General features: G+C 48.2%; 2 protein-coding genes across 2 annotated transcripts in view; one reads left to right on the forward strand and one right to left on the reverse strand.

Moving 5' to 3' along the window:
• The window catches only part of SRRM4 (serine/arginine repetitive matrix 4), a 345,117-nt gene that overhangs the window by 236,727 nt on the left and 88,131 nt on the right, over window positions 1-20,259 (forward strand). The gene's annotated exons all lie outside the window — the stretch shown is intronic.
• GCN1 (GCN1 activator of EIF2AK4) overlaps window positions 1-20,259 on the reverse strand; it is a 66,868-nt gene that overhangs the window by 4,197 nt on the left and 42,412 nt on the right. The window contains exons 44-56 of the mRNA XM_083589551.1: window positions 19,064-19,279; window positions 17,451-17,615; window positions 15,242-15,403; window positions 14,218-14,310; window positions 9,786-9,929; window positions 7,924-8,193; window positions 6,762-6,875; window positions 4,531-4,761; window positions 4,013-4,206; window positions 3,694-3,808; window positions 2,451-2,547; window positions 1,163-1,311; window positions 888-995 (exon numbers count right to left, since the gene is read on the reverse strand). Of these exons, the coding sequence (XP_083445677.1) occupies window positions 888-995; window positions 1,163-1,311; window positions 2,451-2,547; window positions 3,694-3,808; window positions 4,013-4,206; window positions 4,531-4,761; window positions 6,762-6,875; window positions 7,924-8,193; window positions 9,786-9,929; window positions 14,218-14,310; window positions 15,242-15,403; window positions 17,451-17,615; window positions 19,064-19,279 (2,058 nt within the window). The remainder of the gene's footprint in view (window positions 1-887; window positions 996-1,162; window positions 1,312-2,450; window positions 2,548-3,693; window positions 3,809-4,012; window positions 4,207-4,530; window positions 4,762-6,761; window positions 6,876-7,923; window positions 8,194-9,785; window positions 9,930-14,217; window positions 14,311-15,241; window positions 15,404-17,450; window positions 17,616-19,063; window positions 19,280-20,259) is intronic.

Consider the following 20,259-nt stretch of genomic DNA (forward strand, 5'->3'; position numbering starts at 1 on the left):
CCATAACCTTGACTTCCACCCTCCGAACTTAGCAAACCGGCACATCATGGCTCTGCCTTACGCAGACGACATGGTAATACTATCCAGAACCCCCATAGGGCTTAGAAGAGCACTAAGAAAATTAGCTGCCTATTGTGAGACAGAATGCCTCAAAATAAATTATCAGAAGACCAAAATTCTTGCTTCTGGGAAAAAAACCAAAGCTCAGAAACTGGAAACTTCAAGGCCAAAAGTTAGAACACGTCTCAAACTATAAATATTTAGGAATGGTGGTCCAGGCATCAGGATCCAACAAAATCCATATTAACTAAAATGGTGTGCCGTAGAAAGATCTGCAAATGCTATCCTTAATTTTTTTAGAACTCAAGGGAGTTTTTATGTCCCCGAAGCACTAAAATTATACAAAGACGAAACGTTGGCATAGCTCCTTTATGGATCCTTTCTGGGCCCGCCTCCCTCCTTGTTCATTCCCCTTGAAAGAGTACAATCCAAACTCCTCCGAGCCCTTCTACAAGTTCCAAGATGCATTTTAAATGCATGGGTCAGACTAGAAACAGGCACTGTGCCAGGCTTTTGGAAGGAGGCATGAGGCTCCGGCAGGGTCCTAGAGCTCCCCCCCTCCCCGGGATTTCGCCAAAGCTGCGGTGTCAAATTTTGCTGCGGTCCATAAAAAAAAAGGCGTCAAGGGCCACATGTGGCCCTCAGGCCATGCATCGGACCCCTCTGCTCTAGGGCTTACATGCAGGCTCTTTGTACACAACACGGAAGGAGCCACCAAAGGACGGGCCACAATCCTGTGCTCATCCAAATCACATCTAGCTGGTTCCTGGAAAGCAGATCTCTGATTACCAGCAAAGTCCATCCCATACATTCAGAAAGGGGCTCACCTTAATGAAGAGGTTGGAGAGTTTGGGGGGCAGATTTCCCCCATTGGCTTCTATGTGGTACTTCATCAGGAAACCCATCCCTCTGATGCCGCTGATTGCAATTGGGATCTGGAGAAGAAGAAGCAGGAAAGTGACATTTGGAACTCCTTGCCACTGGACCTCGCAACCTCGAGGTGGTGCTTGTTTTGTCTTTCAGATCAGGGCCTCCCGGATTCAAGACCTAACAGGAAGCTGTTAGGAAATGCCCGACAGCCACGCTGGAAGGAGACGCTTACCCGGTCCGCGGTAGTATTGCTAAAGATCATTTCGTGGACACTGTTGCTGTATTTGGGGGCGCACACTCTGCCGGGGGCCACGCTGACAGCCACGGAAAGCGCCAGGCTGCGCCCGTGCCGCACCATCCAGTCAATGCCAGAGACGTCCGCTGCAGGAGCGAAGGAAGAGAGTTTCTGAGCATGGCGTCAGGCCAACACTACTTCTCCCCCCCCCCCCCGCCCCAAAATCTGGATGGCATCGGCATTTCAGGATGCCAATCATTTTAAAACAATGGTTCCTAAACTGGGTGGTACTGCCCCCTGGGATTACTGAAAGAGGCACTAAGAGGCAAGGGACAGCAGGGTGGGGGGCAAAGGAGGTGTAAATGGCTATCCGACTTTGAACAGATGTTAGGACAACAATACCTCAAGGACCGCCTCTTTCCATATGAACCTACCCAGACCCTGAGATCATCTTCTGAGGCCCTTCTTCATGTGCCTCCTCCTCGATAGGTCAGGAGGGTTGCAACACGAGAACAGGGCCTTCTCTGCAGTGGCTCCCCATCTGTGGAATGCTCTCCCCAGGGAAGTTCGCCTGGCGCCTTCATTATACACCTTTAGGCGCCAGGCAAAAACGTTCCTTTTTAACCCTTAGGTTGATCCGCTATACATCCTATGCCCTTTTAAAATGTGGGGGGGGGGTTGGGGGGGAGCGGTTATTGGGTTGTTGTTTTTATTTTTATTAGGTATTTTGTGGTTTTATATCTTGATTTTATTCTGTCAAATGCCCTGAGGCTCCCGGGTATATAAACTCAATCAATCAATCAGTGATCAAGTTCGTCAATTTTGTTAAGTTAACTAAATAATCTTAATTGCATGCTGAATAAATGTGCAATCAATTGTTACTCTTTTGAATTTTATTGTGTTATTATCTTCCTTAGTGGGTTGTGGAAACTACTATTTTGAACAATGCTTTTTTTAGAGGGTAGGGGGCACTGGGAATGTGTTTGTGCAACCAAGGGGGCAATGGCCTGAAAAAGCTTTCCCAGTGTAAATTTAAAATCCGTAACTTAAGAACTGAACCAGGGCACTGCAACCAACCCAACCCCTAGCATGCCACCCAGTCTGAGGTCTGTTGTCATTGTGCATGTAATGGAGTGCCCCAATCATAATAATTTTTACTGCCTCCTAGTGGACAGAGAAGACAGTACTGTTTCCCCACCCAGGTCTGGACCACTCTATGGTGACAAGCAGGGAGGACACCTTTTCTGCTCCTGGGAATCATTCTGCACCACCTGCAAAACCATACCTAGCAGGTGATTCTGGAGAACGCTGCCAAGTTCTTCTTCCGACAGAAACGCACACAGCTCTGCCAGGCAGCCAGCGGAGGCCATACGGGTGGCATCCTAAAAGGAAATATTTCAAGTAACATTGAGGCTTTCCAGCAAAACAGAGGTTCTAGCAAGAACACACTTGGGTTTCTCTAGGTTCTGTTCCTATACGCTTAATGCCTGGCAAAAGAATAGCACGAGGTCACCCTCGTACCACAGCTCTTTCGCAGTCACTCTCATGTTAATCACTCAATTTTAAGGGGTGACTTAATTTTGCGAACAAGTGAAAAAAATGAATCGAATGAGGCCCGGGGGGGGGGGGACAGGGAAGAGAGGACTTGTTGAAAGTCCTGGGAAACAAACTCATCTTGTATTAAGGTATAGATAAAGAAGATTGAGTGAAGACTCTCCAACCTTCCTGTCCTGTGCAGGTTTGATGCTGGACTGGTACCCTTAGGGCTGCTGTTCTCACTTCTGACTTCCCACCCTTGGGGGATGAGACATCTTTCCTCCCTCCCTCCCCCTACAGAGATAAAAGAACAAGCAGGGCTCTTTGCACCCCCACCTTAGTTAGATGAAAATAGCCTAGTTCTATCAACCAAGTATTTCCTTTAATAAACGTCCTCGTTTTCCTAAACGCAAAGTCTCCACGTGATCGCATTCAGGGTATATAAAAGGTGCTGCTCTAAGTGGAGATTCATTGCTAAGCTCGACTTCAGCAACCAAATTCTATCAAGTGCTGTGTATGTGGCCTGAGCAACTTGGAAGAATGGGAGGAAAAAAAGGTGGTAATATTTTTTTTCCACAAGCACACACAAAGCTGCCAAGAGGCCCTTGGCCCATCTATGACTACAACCAGCTGTGGCTCTCCAAGGCTGGAGGCAGTGTCCCTTTAGGCCATTGCTGAGCTATTAGCCTTCTCACAATATGGGGCAGATCAGCTGCTGCAGAAATCTAACTACCGTATACTGGAGTATACGCCGACTTTTTCAGCACATTTTTAATGCTGAAAAAGCCCCCCTCGGCTTATACTCAAGTAAGGGTCCTTTCAGGCTGCTCCTTCCTCCTCCGCCGCCTTTGCCACCACTACCAGGTTTGTGGTGTGGTGAACTGGCTTATACTCGAGTCAATAAGTTTTCCCAATTTTTTGTGCTAAAATTAGGTGCCTCGGCTTATATTCGGGTCGGCTTATACTCGAGTATATAGGGTAATTGAAAATACCTCGTCGTGTCCCAACATGCCCAGGAGCACCGTGGTGATGTTCTTCCTAACAGCAGCATCAACTTTAGCACCAGCGCTTTGAGTGACGAACCGCAAGGCCTGGAGCATCGTGTCCCTGGAAAGCAGCAAGAAACGTTAGGTCCGCCAGCCGGTCAGGGACAATCACTTCCTTCAAGTCAAGCCTAAGCCTTGGAAATCCTGCCTGGGAGAAGTCCCTCGTTACAAGATACCCCTCCTGCCCTGAGCCAAGAGACAGGAAGCAACCACTCTGCATGGCTTTTGGTCCCCCGACACTTCAGCTCCCCAGGATCTCGCTTGCCTGATGCCGGAATCTTCGCTGGTTCGGATGCCGTTCAGCAGCTCGGTGAACAGTGGGTCGACTTTGGCATGCATGGCAATCAGCTTCCCCAGGGCGTCGGCGGCCTTCAGGCGGACAATGCGGTTGGGGTCTTGCAGCGCCTTCGTGAAGGTGGTTTGCAGCTGGGGCAGGAACGGCTTCAGAGCAATGCCCACCTGTAACATGTCAGAGAAAGCACATCAGCAGAGCCAGCGGCAAAAAAGCGTGACCGCCGCTTCCAAGAAAACATGGCAGCGCATCAATTCTCTGGTTGATTCTCTGTGATTTCTGTTGGCTTGTTTGCCAGGCTGATCTTACTGGGGCTGCTCCTCAAGGTTTCGGCACCGGAGGTCTGCTGTGAGTAGGAAAGCTGGAGGAAAGAAGTACGCAGCTTCTAAGCAGGGCTCCTCAACCTCCAATCCAGAGGATCTCAATCTGATAATACCGTTCTCAAAAGGTTTCTCAACGCACAGCGACCGCCCAACGCGCTCGCCACTTACCTTCGCCAGCAGAAGGCTCAGCGTCTCCAGCAGAGCCACCTTGACGTTCCAGCTGAACCGGTCTCCCAAGATACGGATGAGCGGCCCCGTAATGCTCACGACAGAGGGCTTCAGGGCTTCGGCCGAGGTCAGCTTGATCACAAGCCCCAGCGCCTTGGCCGCCTCCTCCTTCTGCTCCGAGCTGCCCGTTAGGACTCCCTCCCGAAGCACAGGAAGGATGGACGTCACGCCCTGTGTAAAAAGGGGTGGGGGAGGGAGGAAGAAGACAAGCGGGGAAATAAATGAAGAGGGAAGTCGTAAGAGTTTTGTGCATTTTGTATTTTATATTGTGATTTTATGTTGGAACCGTCCGGAGACCCACAGGTATAGGGCGATATCCAAATAATAATAACATCATCATCATCATCAAACCTTTTATTGGCATCCCATACAAACATCCAAAACAAATCAATACGGAATTACCACTTCCCCAGTGGCACAAAACATTTGCTAAAAGAAAGGAGGCAGAGCAGTCTATCGTCACATCTCTAGGTCTCCAGGGAGATCAGACGTCTGCAGTGTATTTCGACAACAAACAACCAAATAGAGATATTTAGCCACTAACTCGGTGAGCTCCTGATCATTCCCCAGTAATAGAAAATGTATGACCTCCAACTCTGGTTTCCATTTGGGGATACAGAGTTGATCTAGAAATTGCTGACGGAGATCAGCATATAGTTTACAATTAAGAACCATGTGTGTAAGGGTTTCCACCAGGTGGTCTTCACATGGGCAAGTTCTTTCTCCTTCCACCCTGCCTGAGAACCTTCCCCAAAGGAGGTTTGATGGATTTGAATTAAATCTGGCCAGCGAAAATGCCCTTCTTTCTTGAGGGTTAAGCAGAAATTCAAGGTAATTGTGGTTAGTTTCATGTGCCCAAGAAAGTTGAAAATAAAGAGGGGAAATAATAATAATAATAATAGTAGTAGTAGTAGTTCCTTTATGCTCTGCTCAGCTCGTGGGGGAAAGGAAGCAGAGAAAGGGAGACCTCGGCCTGCTCCTAAGGGGGCCATATTCACTTCTCACTGTTTGCTTTCCCTTCTCTTGACCAGAGTGGTTTTCTTTTGAGATTCCAGTGGTGTCCCTCATCCAGGTGTGTGGGCCAAATGCGGCCCTCCAGGCTCCTCTGGCTGGCTTTCAGGGCTCTCCCCCGGACCTGCACCCCCCTTAGCTACGCCCTCTTCCCCAGGCCTCACCCCTCAATGACCCTGCTTTGCACCCTCGAGTGTTTTTTGCCTGGCTGGAAAGTGTCCCTGAATTCTGGCCATGTCTCTTTCTTGCCTGGATGGAGGGCAGAGAGGGGCATGTGGGGGGGGGGGGTAAGACTAGCTTCCTGAGCAATGGTACAATCTGCACCCATTTCTCTGCCCGCTTTTGCCTCTGGCTCCACCCACCCATCACTGGGCATGCAGCCCTTGGGTTGAAAGATGTTTCCCATCCCTGCTCTAGTCAGCCAACTAATCATGCTGCTTGCCTTTTCAAGGAAGTCCCTTGACCAGAGGTTTTCAACCTTTTTTGATTCCACGGCTCCCTTAACCAACTCCATTCTTTCTGCGGCACCCCTGTGGGGCTCAGGATCCCAGTTATGTCACCCCTTGCCTGCAGAGCTGGCAGCCCCTCACCCTTTTTTGAACACCCTCCCTTGTGGAGTGTTCACTCAGCCTCTTCTCCCTTCTCCTTGGGAGTCCTCCAGGCAGCTGCTGCAGCTGTCCCTGGTCCCTGAACTGCCCGTCCTTGCCCCAAAGAGAGGTGCCTCCTCACACTGCCCCACAGGGGCCTGGGAAGCACCCCCTGACCAGCCCCAGAGGCACCAAGAGGAGCTTGTAGCCAGGGCTGCTGCAACACACAACTGTGCAAGTGTTCGGGAGGCAGAGACGCGAGAGGGCATCAGAGGAAGGGAGGGAAGGAAAGAAGGACAGAGGCCAGTGTTGCCTGCGGCATCCCTGACCATCATTCAAGGTGTACCCCAGGGTGCCACTGCCCTTGACCACCACCACCCCAATTCTCTCCCTCTCAGGGCCAGAAGAAGGAAAAGATCACGTAGGCTGGCAGCCCTGCCTTGCACTCTTCTCGATAGATTTTTGCGGGCTTAGCAATAATAAAAACAGAAAAATGAACAATGATTAAAAACCCAGAACAGAGCAGGGATCACCATAACATTCCAGGGTCCCACCAGAGCTCAGAGCTCTTACCTTTTTCACAATGCAGAACCCAGGGACGTGGTCTCCACCAGCATCATTGCCAACCATACGGATATCCCTGTGCAGATCCTCTATGAGAGCCAGCTGGTTGCCAGCATCTAATTTCTGGGGGAAGAAGCAGAGATAGGACTAGGATTAGCAGATACAGTGGTACCTCGGGTTACAGACGCTTCAGGTTACAGACGCTTCAGGTTACAGACTCCGCTAACCCAGAAATAGTACCTTGGGTTAAGAGCTTTGCTTCAAGATGAGAACAGACATCGCGTGGCGGCAGCGGGAGGCCCCATTAGCTAAAGTGGTGCTTCAGGTTAAGAACAGTTTCAGGTTAAGAACGGACCTCCAGAACGAATTAAGTTCATAACCCGAGGTACCACTGTACAGCCCTAAACAACAACAAAAAGTGCCCATCTAGTCCAGCATTCTGTTCTCATAGCGGCTAACCAGATGCCCCAATTGGAAGCTCACAAGGAAGGCCTGGTATTTCAGGAGTGGACTGCTTCCAGCGTAAGAACATAAGAAGAGCCTTGCTGCTGGATCAGGCCAATGGCCTATCTAGTCCAGCATCCTGTTCTCACTGTGGCCAACCAGATGACTGTGGGAAACCCAAAAGCAGGACGCCCCCCACCTGCAGTTTCCAGCAACTGATCTTCAGAAGCATTGCTGCCTCCAATTGTGGAGGCAAAGCATATCCATCACAGCTAGCAGCCAACAGCGAGGTAGAACAGGCACTAAGATCTGCTGGGGATGTCCTGCTTGTTATTCCAAGTTTAGCTTCTGCTGGGCGGGTGATGATGTGAGACAGGGCCTTCCTGGTGGTGGCTGCCTTCCCTGCATCCCCGATTACAGAACTTCCTCCCCAACAACATTCAGACGTTGCCCACATCCTCAAGAGGGTGCAAGGTACAAACCTTTTGTCCTTGGCAATGCAATCAACTTTCTTGTTGATACTGCTGCTTTGTATAATAGCATTACAACGCTGTTGCCTTAAGAACAACACGGTAAAAATCCACCAACTGATTGATCAGAGATCACCTCTTCCGAGCGTCTAACCAAACTCTATCTAATCAATTCAATTTTAATTTATCTAATTCAATTTTAATGTCCCTGAACCAATCACAGCATCATCATCCTCTCAGAAACAACTGGCTCCTACCTTGGTGATGGCATTGAGAGCATCCCAGCTTTCGTTCAGAACCACAGTGTTTGTGTCGTTGAAGAGCCGGATCAGGCCCGAGACCAGGCTCCGCAGGTGGGCCGTGTAGTCGGCCTTCGTCTTGGAGCAGTAGATGTTGAGGATGACGGCGGCTGCCTGCCTCATCCCCACCTCGGGGCTGCGGGTCGCCTCCAGCAGGTCCTCAATTATAATCCTCTGCCCGGCCTCGTCCTCCACCGACAGGATGACCACCTGGCAGTTTGACATCTCCTGGGAAAGCAATGGGTGTCCTGTTGGTTTTTGGCCGCAACTTTATGCTGGGAACGAGTCCTTCCCAAGATAGCACACCAGAGATCCTTTCACCTTGCTGTCCAAAGCCTAAAGGAAATAGACCTCTTCTCCCCATTTAGTGAGCCCTATTAAAGGTGGGATTTAGTCACACAGTTCAATGGACATATGAAGACCAAAAGGCAGTGGTGGTGGAGCGACATGTTTAGGGTTGGATTACTACAATTTGCTTTCTGTGGGGCTGCCCCAGGGGCTGCAGCTGCTACAGAATACGATGGCTATGTTGCTTGTGGGGCCAGACTACTGCTGGGACGTAACCCCTTGCTTAGACTGGCTGCCAATCTACAACTGGGCCAAGTTCAAGGTGCTAGCACTAAAACATAAGGCCTGGTTACTTGAGAGACCACCTCTCTATAGACCCTATAGGAGAAACTCCTGCAGACCACATTCCAAAGATCTCAGAAGCCTCCTCTGGAGTAACTTGGAGCAGGACTTTTAGTGTGTCCATCCTTGTTCTGTGGAACAACATTCCTGGCGAGACACAACAAGCATCCACTACCTGCACTTTCCAGAAACAACTGGAGACGTTTTTGTTCCAACAGGTTTTCCCATCTGAATGAATGGGTCTTTACCACAAGTGCCCCCTTGTTGGGTTTTAGCCTTATTTTAAATGTGTTGGTTGTTTTGGTGTCTTGATGGTTTCTAACCATCTTATATGTAAATCACCTTGAGACCATGGTTTAGAAAGCAATTGATAAATTCAATGGTAATGGTAATGATGTCACAGAAATGATACAAATCCTCTATCGCTGGCAATGGCCAACTGGCAGCTCAGTGACTGGCAGTCTTCTCTGTCCCTCCCCAGCTTCTCTGTTCCTGTGCCACCTTATACTTGCAACATCACTGCCAGCATCCTTCACCAACCCGGTGCGCTACTGCTGCTTTGGACTAGAATTTGTCGGAACTCCGTTCGACCAAGCTGATAAGGCTTTTCTTCGGAATCGCCTCCCGACGTGTTTAACGACCTCGAGCCTTTGATGAGGCTCCAAGGCACGTCCTCCCAGCACAGGGAAGGATGAGACAGTATGAGCTACATTTTAAAGAGTTTTATTTCTAAACTACGCAGAACAGAAAAGACATCCTCTCTCTACGAAAGCAGAGAGCAACTGAACAAAGGAAACAGGAAACCACTAACGTCACATCCCGTTCCCTTGCCCATGAGACTCCAATAGTATGGAATCCCAGGAATGTAAACAGAGTCCTGTGACTCCACGCAGCTGCTCAGTGAGAAACAGAAACTAACATAATTCCTATCAGTGCCAGACTCTAGCTGGGGATCCAGCATGGAGTAGTGGTTTAGACTAGGACCTGGGAGAGACCAAGGGATCAAATCCCCACTCGGCCATGGAACTCACATGGTGTGACCTTGGACCAGTAACTGCCTCTTGGCCTAACCTACCTCACATGGTTGTTGTGGGGATTAAAGGAGGAGGTGTGAACCATGTACGCCACCTTGAGCACATTGGAGAAAATGAATAGCTTCAGCTCATCTTTCTCTCCAAAAACATCCTTACCTGCTGCTCTTCATTAGTCCCAAGCTTCCCCTTTAGCGCCGACATCATGGCAGGCAAGATCACGCCAAGGTGCCGGGTGAGAGCGTCACCAGCTACAGATGAGAGGAAGGCCAGGACTCTGGTGTTTACAGGAGGAGAAATAAGCTAAGGGAAACAAAAAATTAGAAATAAGAAGAATATTTTATACTACTGACCTGTAACGGGTGGGGTACCCTGCAGCCCTCCAGATGTTGTTGGACTACAACTCCCACCCTCCCTGGCTGGGGCTGATGGGAGATGGAGTCCGACAATAATGGAAAGGCTACAGGTTCCCCCATCTCTGTCTGACCTACAGCCCGGACACTGACCCCAGACACTGTTCTGTGACCCCAAATTCCCAAGGGTGCTTTTGCACATCAACCAACCAATAGGCTTGCTCTTGAGTGTGCACACTCAGAACCATGGTGCCACGGCGGGTAGAGTGTTGGCATACAGCGTGCAAGACCCAGATTAAAATTCCCGCTTGGCCCGCAACAACAGCGGCAAGAGTATTGTTAGCCCAGAAATGGAAGCAAGAAGAGATTCCGACGAAAGAAGAATGGCAAACAAAATTAATGGACTATGCAGAATTAGATAAAATGACAGGGAGGATTCGAAACCTGCGGGACCAGAGATTTACAGAAGATTGGAAGACATATATGAACTATTTGAAGAGCAACTGTAACCAACAAATTACGCTAGTAGGACTACAAGAAGCTGTGTAAGGAGAAATGTATGAAGCATTGCAAATTAGAGAAAGAACAGTGATATTAGTTATGAGCTAAATGTAATTGAAGAAGTGGGAAATGTGTATTTAGTGATTAGACTGGAAAATTTTCAGGTGAGACTGATGGAAGTCAAAAAAATTGTGTAAGATGTTAAAATGTTGATTACTGTTGAAAATGATATGTTGAAAATTAATAAAAATATATTTTAAAAATTCCCGCTTGGCCACAACCTCGCTGAATGCTGCAAGAAGAGCCTTGCTGGATCAGACCAATGGCCTGTCTAGTCTAGCAACCTGTTTCCCATACAGGAAGCAGACGAGCAGGACCTGAGCCCGTTAGCTTTTCCCCAGCCATGTTCCCCAGCATACTGCCTCCGATTCTGGGGGCAGCAACACTGCCATCACAACTGGCAGTTGCTGGCAACTTTATCCTCTGTGAGCGAAGTCTAGCTCCCTTTCAAAGCTGTCCAAGTTGGTGGCCATCCCTATCTCTTCTGCATCAGTACATAGAGACCTGGGGCCAGATGCTGCCTAAACTACGTTACAGGATGAGTGTCAGGATAAAACTGGGAGAGGAGAATCGTGTACTCCACCTTCAGCTCCTCGTAAGAAAAATGGGAAATACATAAACAGCCAAATCCTGGCCCTCCAGAACAGGCATAGGCAAACTCAGCCCTCCAGATGTTATGGGACTACAACTCCCATCATCCCTAGCTAACAGGACCAGTGGTCAGGGATGATGGGAGTTGTAGTCCCAAAACATCTGGAGGGCCGAGTTTGCCTATGCCTACACCTGGGTAGGATTTTTTTTTCCTACCTGAGGGCCATATTCCCTCCTCAGGGCCAGATGTCAGCAGTAGGAGGGGCCAGAGGCCAAAGTGGGCAGGGCAACAAGACACATTTTACCTTTGAATAGTAGACTACTTTCTACACACCCTTCTCTCTCTGTCGCCCATCAAGGCAGTGTCAGAGTTCAAGGCCACAGTCCAGCCAGGCAAAAACACTCAAGGAGGGTGTAAATTTCGGGCTGGTGAGGGGTGTGGACGGAGGAGAGTTCCAAGAGCCAGTCAGACATTCCTCACTCCTGATGGAAATATGTGTTTTCGAAAACCCTGAGATTTCCATGTAAGTGCTTGAAAAGTTTTAAGATATTTTAAGGTATCATAGAGTTGGGACTTCCGGGTCAGCGCCAGCGGCGAATGGCGGAGTTCCTCCGATTGGAGGAACGAGCTCCGTGGAAATTGGGTCTTCCCGCCGTGGCGAAGGCGGGGACCCGCTAGAAATCCCAGGCGGAGGAGCCTGGGAACGTGGGGTTCAGCAGAGCACCAAGAGCGCCTCCCGTACTCGCAGGGAAACCCCTTTTTGGGGGCCCCGGAGTGAAGTGGGGTGAGCAGCGTGGTGCAGCGAACCGATTGCTACTTTCACAGAGGGAAGCCGCACAGCCATCGCCGGAGAGCGCTGACTTTTTCCTGACGACAATTGGACTCTAAACAAAGTACCCGTGAGTAAAAACGGAAAATTGGATTAAGAAATTTGTGAATTAGGCACCGAAGCGGGAAGGTTTAAACAGGAAGTCCGCCTTCCGCTTTTTGTAAATAGACTGAAGCAAAAACCCTGCAACCTAATAGCCTGGAAAGTTGTTTTAAAGATTGAAATTTCCTGCATCTACAACCAACAAAACCCCCTTGGAAGCAGGAGAAAAGGGGGGGGATTTGACTGTTTAAGCCTGCAGGGGAGAGAGTAAAGGAATATAAGTTTCCATCGTCCCAAACCTGGGAACGGGGTGTCAGGACAGAAATCGTTGGAGACGTCCATTGATTAAAAGTGGAGCACTTTGACAGATAGTTAAAAAAGAGAAACAAATTAATTTCAACGCTGCTTTCTGCATTTCTGCATTTTAAAGAAACAAAGTATTTGAAAATCGAAAGTAATTTTCCTTTGTTGGATACGTTTTTTAAAGATGGATACAAATGGAAATTGTGTCCCCTAGAGGGAGCCTGTCAGTTTGTTGTTGCAGTTTATTCGGAGACTTCACAGCTGCGAGATTGAGATCGTGGGACCAGTCGTTCGACCTTGAACAGAAATGTGTTGGGAGAAAGTTTTGGTGTCTGCCCTTGGCAAGACAAATGCTTTGCTGGAGCAGTTGCATGAGAAAATGAACTTGATGAATGAAAAGTTGGACTTGATGACTGCTGTAGCCAGTGAATATGAATTAACAGGAAACAAGGATAAAGAAATTATACAGCGACCAACCCAGGAAACTGGTTTGACAGGGCAAGTCCAAGGGCAGATGAAGACGGAAGAGGTTGCGACTGCATCCCAAGCAATACAAATGGCGAGACCTAAAGTCCTGCAGGAACAAAAGTTGCTGCACTGGAAGATTGAACTTGGAGTGTGTCTGGAAGTGTCTGGAGTCAAGGAAGCTCTCAATTCTGGTGGGACTATGAAACAGGTTGACAATTACCTTTTGGATAACTACTTTTTGGATTACAATGACGATGACGGGGAGTGGGACTCAGGGGAATGGGCTAGCTTGATGAAGGAAAATGGAGATTATCACCGGTTGGAATTCCCCGGAGACCCACTCCTGAAGGAGAAAGGAAAGAAACTACGAAAGAAACCAACAAAGGATAAAGAAGAGTGTAAACACAAACAAGAACAAGAAAATCTGCAGACGGGGCATAGAAGAGACTTAAGGGCCTCGGACATAAGATCACCAGATTGATGGACTGGATGCAATGGTCAGAAAGGACTGACATAACCCGAGACCAGGAAGAAGGGACGTTGGATAAAAACTAGAGAAAGAGGAAAAGTTTATAAAAAGAAAAATTTCTTTCTATTTTGGGAATTAGTGTAACACTAATGAAATATCAGGGATTATGCTGGAAAGGAACTAAATTGGCTTTAGTAGAAAGGATTTAAGGAATTATGTAGAAATATGGTTTAAATTTTGAATTTTAAGGTTTTTAAGGTAAGATAAGGTTAAAGAAATTAAGGTAAATTGAATAATAGAATATAGTAAAAGATGGAGAGGATATGTTGAGTTAAATAAATAAGATAGACTGTTAAGATAAATTATTTAAACAAAAATTGAGAAATATGGGAAGAATTTGCTGAAATAACGAATTAAGCTAGAATACAAAAAGGGAGGTGTGAGGAGGTCCAAGAAACAAGCAAATGAAAAGATGCAATATGAGATTTGTATTTTCTTTTTTTTCTTTTTCTTTTTCTGTTGTATTTTTTTTTGCTCTTTTTTATACTTATGTATTTTTGAAACTTTGAATAAATATCATTTAAAAAATAATAACAATACAATATCATAGAGTTGGAAGGGACCCTGAGGTTCATCCAGTGCAGGCTTCCTTACACTCGGCCCTCCAGATGTTTTGAGACTACAGTTCCCATCATCCCTGACCACTGGACCTGCTAGCTAGGGATCATGGGAGTTGTAGGCCAAAAACATCTGGAGGGCCGAGGCCGAGGAAGCCTGATCTAGTGCAACCTCCTGCAATGCAGGAATAGGCAGCTGTTCCATCTGGGGACCAAACTTGCAACGCTGGGATTATCAGCACCACGCTCTATCCAACTGAGCTATTGCAACTGCTTATCCAGGAACTGAGCTGAGAGGGACTCACCTTTCAAAGGTTACATAAAGGGTGGGGCAGGGGGGAGTGTTCACACACATACCTTTGGCACCAAGTAAGGCAGCACCACTCGGCTCTTCACGGCCATCACCTGCTTAAGGCCATCCAGAGCAAACTCCGACGTCTCTTCACATTCCTACGAGGAGGAAAAGGAAATAAGCCATTGTATGTACAGCCATTACAGACACTGCAAGCATTATTGAAAGCATTACTTGTCCAGGAAGGTAAAGGTAAAGGGACCCCTGACCATTCAGTCCAGTCGTGACCGGCTCTGGGGTTGCGGCACTCATCTCACTTTATTGGCAGAGGGAGCCGGCGTACAGCTTCCGGGTCATGTGGCCAGCATGACTAAGCCACTTCTGGAGAACCAGAGCAGCGCACGGAAACGCCGTTTACCTTCCCGCTGGAGCGGTACCTATTTATCTACTTGCACTGGCGTGCTTTCGAACTGCTAGGTTGGCAGGAGCAGGGACCGAATAACGGGTGCTCACCCCATCGCAGGGATTCGAACCGCCAACCTTCTGATCGGCAAGTCCTAGGCTCTGTGGTTTAACCCACAGTGCCACCCGTGTCCCTTTGTCCAGGAAGCTAAAAGCACTTTAAACATGAAATCGGATTTCATCAGCTCCATTGATGGTCTGATCACTGCAGGGGGAGGCCTGCCCCATCCTCTCCACCTGCCAGATCCATCTCCTACAGCAAAGACATAAGATGTCAAGAACGGTGTTGCTGGAGCAGATGGAGACCCATTTAAGCCAATGGTGGGAGAATCTGTACTTCTGCTAACTCCCACTTCCTGATCCAAGCCCAGCAATTCATCTTCCAGCACCCAAATGCCCCTGGAAGCCCCCAAAGCCTTGATGCTGGTAATCAGCATCTGACATTCAGAGATTTGATGTCTCTATACACAGAGGTTCCCGCTTAGCTTTCATCAATCAGTCCACCTTCCAAGTTCTGAAGTTATTTTTGGGGTGTTCTCTGCAGCACCTCGAAATAAGGAGAGCTACTGTTGCATATATTTCCTAATTCAACAGGACACAGAAAGAAAGAACTTCTGATGTGCTCACCAGCTGCTTCAGCAAGAAGGGCAGGATGTCTTCCAGAGCCTGGTACCCGACTGTAGAGTGCAGCTGTTCGAAGGTCTTTGCGGCTGCTTCCCGGACCTCCTCCAAAGGGTCGCACAGAGCTTTCCTCACTGTTGGGACCAGAGACTCTGAGAAGCACAGCACCTGGAAAGGGGGCAGATGAAGACCGCTGCTGGGTGGATTTCCATGGCGAGTACAAGGGGAAAGGTGCAGTCAAGTTTTCATTTCTTAGTACAGTGGTACCTCAGGTTAAGTACTTAATTCGTTCCGGAGGTCCGTACTTAACCTGAAACTGTTCTTAACCTGAAGCACCACTTTAGCTAATGGGGCCTCCTGCTGCTGCTGCGCCTCCAGAGCACAACTTCTGTACTCATCCTGAAGTAAAGTTCTTAGCCTGAAGCACTATTTCTGGGTTAGCGGAGTCTGTAACCTGAAGCGTATGTAACCTGAAGTGTATGTAACCCGAGGTACCACTGTACAGAAAGTGCTGATCTGATGTATAGAGATCTTTCCCATTCTGATTAGTTCAGGGGGTTCTGGAAGGTTTCTTTCCATGTGGGGAAAGGTGCAATTGACTTCTAGGAAACCTATGCAAAGTTGTGTTTTCTGTGAAGTTCCATTGTACATAATAGAAAGAGGTAAAAAGGTAAAGAACCTCTGGATGGTTAAGTCCAGTCAAAGGCGACTATGGGGTTGCGGCGCTCATCTCGCTTTCAGGCCAAGGGAGCCGGTGTTTATCCACAGACAGCTTTCCAGGTCATGTGGCCAGCATGACTAAACCGCTTCTGGCGCAAAAGAACATTGTGACAGAAGCCAGAGCAGCCGGAAATGCCATTATCCTTCCCGTCACGGCGCTACCTATTTATCTACTTGCACTGGTTTGCTTTCGAACTGCTGGGTTGGCAGAAGATGGGACAGTGCAACAGGAACTCACCCCATTGCGGGGATTCGAACTGCCAACCTTCTGATCGGCAAGCCCAAGACGCTCAGTGGTTTAGACCACAGTGCCACACATGCACACAATTGCCTTGAAACTGAAGCACCTGGTGTTTTCAGGGTCCCTTAGCTTTGAAACCTACAGAACAGCTTCTTCTCAGTGTTCTTCCCGCACCTTCTCCAGGAGGACCCTAGGAACCCATCCTCAGTGGTTGGTTTGCCTCCTTTCGCTCTAATCGGCTCCAATGAGCACAAAGGGAGAGAAGACTTCTCAGGGGCTACAAAGTTCTCCTTTCATGCCCACTGACGCTGGAGACAGGGACCTTGCTGCAGAAATAGTCGAGGGTCTTTGACCCACCCAAAACCCCAGAGTACTACACTATTGGAATTGATACATTTCCTTACTCCTTCAATAATTATTATCTGCCAAAATGGGAAGAAAAGGAGAAAAGGTTCTATGAGGGAATGGATAACTAAAGTTTTGGACATGGTAAACTTAGAAATATGGTTAATATGGTTAGAAATATGGTTAATATGGCTCCCAGTATGTTTCCGAGCACAATTCAAAGTGTTGGTGCTGACCTTTAAAGCCCTAAACGGCCTCGGTCCAGTATATCTGAAGGAGCGTCTCCTCCCCCATCGTTCTGCCCAGACACTGAGGTCCAGCTCCGAGGCGCTCCTGGCGGTTCCCTCACTGCGAGAGGCCAAGGTACAGGGAACCAGGCAGAGGGCCTTCTCGGTAGTGGCGCCCGCCCTGTGGAACGCCCTCCCATCAGATGTCAAAGCGATAAACATCTACCTGACATTCAGAAGACATCTGAAGGCAGCCCTGTTCAGGGAAGTTTTTAATATGTGACATTTTAGTGTATCTTTCATCTTTGTTGGAAGCTGCCCAGAGTGGCTGGGGAAACCCAGCCAGATGGGTGGGGTACAAATAATAAATTATTATTATTATTATTATAAACAGAGAAGGAAGATAACAAAGTCCTTGTGGAAAAACAGAATCTTTTCATAATTTACTAGAGCAGTTGTTGCTTGGAACTCTGAATTTGATTAAATATGTTAAATCTGCTTCATGTCTGATTTTGGTTTTGGATATTTACTATCTTCTGGCATTCCTTAAGTTAACTACATCCTCCTTCTTTTTTATTTTGGTTTCTATGTAAAGCGTAATAATAAAGACGACTAAAATAAATAACTAAAGCAGCCCAGCCCACCAGGTTCCAAGTTACCGCTGCTGTGAGGAAGAACTTACAGCATCCCTGCTGGTGGACTTCATGATCTCACTCAGGCCAATGCAGACTCCTTGCCTCTTGTCACTCTTCTCCGACCTCAGACCTTCCTCCAAAATGGGGATGATTTCTGGAAGAATCTTCTCCCCCAGCTTCCGGACAAGGTCCCCCAACGTGCGTGCTGCGATCTGCCGATAGAGAGTTTTAGGTGTGTCAAAAAAGAGCTAGTCACAAGGTTTTAAAAGAAGCAAAAACAACTGCACTTGGAAGGGCTGGCTGTCCCCGCTCTTACTCACTGTGAATGTCCCATTATGCTTTTCCAATTATTATTATTATTATTATTATTATTATTATTATTATTATTATTACATTTCTATCCCACGCTTCCTCCTGAAGGAGCCCAGGGCAGTAAACACATGTGATAAAACAATTTTTCTTACAAGAGAGAGGTTGTAACAATTAAAGCATCTGCTAAATGATTCCAATACAGATGCAGGCTTTGAAAAATCTCTACCTAAAAAGTTGTGCTGGGGAAGGAAGGTCTTCAGTGAGTGCCGGAAAGGCAACAAAAGAGACCCCTGTATAATATTCAACAAGAAGGGCTTCCACAAGACTCCTATGTTGCATGAAACAGACCACCTGATAGGTTGGTATCTGCTATCGACTGAGTAGCAACAGATCGCTGCCTCATGGAGCTCACATTCCAAGTTTTAAGGACGAGGAGAAAGGTGGAGGAAAAGGTAGAGAGGAAAAGAGGGAACAACCCCTCCATGAGAGAGAGGGGGGAAATTTGAATTTGATTATTTCAGTCACAGACCAGTTCCAGCCCACATATCAAGGAAATCATAAAACACGATAGGGATACATTTGAATTTGCAATTAGGTAAAAGAGGGACGATACAGATATAGCAACAGTTAAAAAATATATAAATTAAAACTTAGTCATTAACATATAACCTAAAATTATCATTTAAAACCTTAATCATTATGATAGCACAGTTTGTTCCCTAAGTTTTATGGCAATCGTACAGAATTTGGCTACCCTTAACGTGATCTCTGGATCCTTGTCCTCCAACAGGGATTTTAGACACTGAAGTTCAGATTCATTTGGAGATTTTGAGAGAGAGAAGATAACCATTTTACACGTGCGTAAAGTCTATGCATTATGAGGGGCTGAGGTCTCCCTTTATCCCACTTGCCTAACCTGCTCCCAGAAATCCAACAGACTCTTGTGTCCCACTGGAATACATAGCAGAACATCCACAAATTCAACCGATCTAGCACTGATCCCCACAGTCCCAATTTTGTGCAAATGAACACTACATTGTGGCGTAGGAGCCAACTACTAGGGGCCGTGTGGGCTTCGGCCCCCACAATAAAATATTTGAGGGGGCCGGGCCCCCACAAAGTCAATGGACATTCCCATTCAAATAGTGTGTGTGTGTGTGTGTGTGTGTGTGTGTGTGTGTGTGTGTGTGTGTACTGCACCATGTGATCAATTATGGGGGGCGGGGCTTACCTGGACCCCCACAATATTTTATTCAAGTTGGCACCCCTGCGTTGCAGAATCATAAAGCGAAACTCAGTTAACACCTGAAAAGCGGCAGAGTCAAGTTGGTTGGCCCAAAGACTTAACTGTTCTCTTGTCCGCACAGGTGCTGGCCAAGAATCCCAGGAGCAGGCCGAAGAGCGTTGGCAGAATCTCGCGGAGCGTGCGAGGCGTGTTGGAGACGACAATTTTCCAAACGTGCAAGGATGCCTGGCGGACGGCCAGCTGCGTATCCGAGCGGCCCATGTACAGCCCCGCCAGCACCCGGTTCCTCCTCTCCACTCCGAGTGCGTTAATGATTGCCTGGAAAAATAAAAAGAATGCATTACTTTTTTTAAAAAAAAGGGGTGCAGCCAAGAAAACAAATTTCGGTTTGCATCCAGGGTTAGACACATTGAGAGGAGGCACACTGAAAATGTATGTGTCAGAGCTGCCCGAGGTCCCAGCTCACAAAGGACCAACGCCGCTTCGTTGTTAAGTAAGGAAGTCTTTATTGAAGTTCAGTTTCACTTCCAGAGCCGCAGCGTGCAGCTCTACGTCTCAAACTTCAGACCGCTGATGCTCCGTCTGAGTCTCCTCCCCCCAGACACCAGTTTAAGACTCTAGCCTTGCTCCACCTCTTCCTCTGCTCTTTCCGCCTCTGGTTCCGCCTCTCCGTCGGGGTCTCGCCCTTTCTAGACTCTTCTGACGCTGAATCCCCTGAGCCTTCCCCCTCCCTCCGGCGGGCTTTAGGAGCTGGTTCCCAATCCGGGTCTCCTGCTGTCCCTCGCGCCTGTACATTTGAACTTGGCGCGCGCGCCCAGCCAGCAACTTTCCTCCTGACCGTTTCACTGCTGCTGTCACTGCTTCCCCCTTCGGGGAGGCTAGCTGCAACTGACCTCCCCTCCGTTCCCCCACTCTCCGATGGAGGTGTGGTCAGCCCTGACTCATCTCCTCTCCCCGCTGGAGGAGACGCTGGTCCTGACACATGTGACTCTTCCCCCCCACTACGCTCTGGTGGGGAAACTGGTCCTGATCCCCCGCTGCTGCTTTGGGGTTCCACGCTGGCTCCTCGTTTCTGGTGCGTCCCCCCTGGGACCCCCCTTGCCCTGACCATCGGCGCCCCCTTCTGGGAATCTTCTGATTCGCTGGAGAAGCTCATGGAATCTCTCGGGTCACTGTCATACTCCCCTACGCTACCCTCGGATTCTTCCCCTTCGCTCTCCATTTCCTCTCTCCCCTGTGCTCTTGCTCCCGAGCCCCTGACAGTATGCATTCTTTGTATGCACACAGTTTAACAATGA

The sequence above is a fragment of the Podarcis filfolensis genome (genome assembly GCF_964270895.1).
Source record: "Podarcis filfolensis genome assembly, chromosome: 16".
Lineage (NCBI taxonomy): Eukaryota > Metazoa > Chordata > Lepidosauria > Squamata > Lacertidae > Podarcis > Podarcis filfolensis.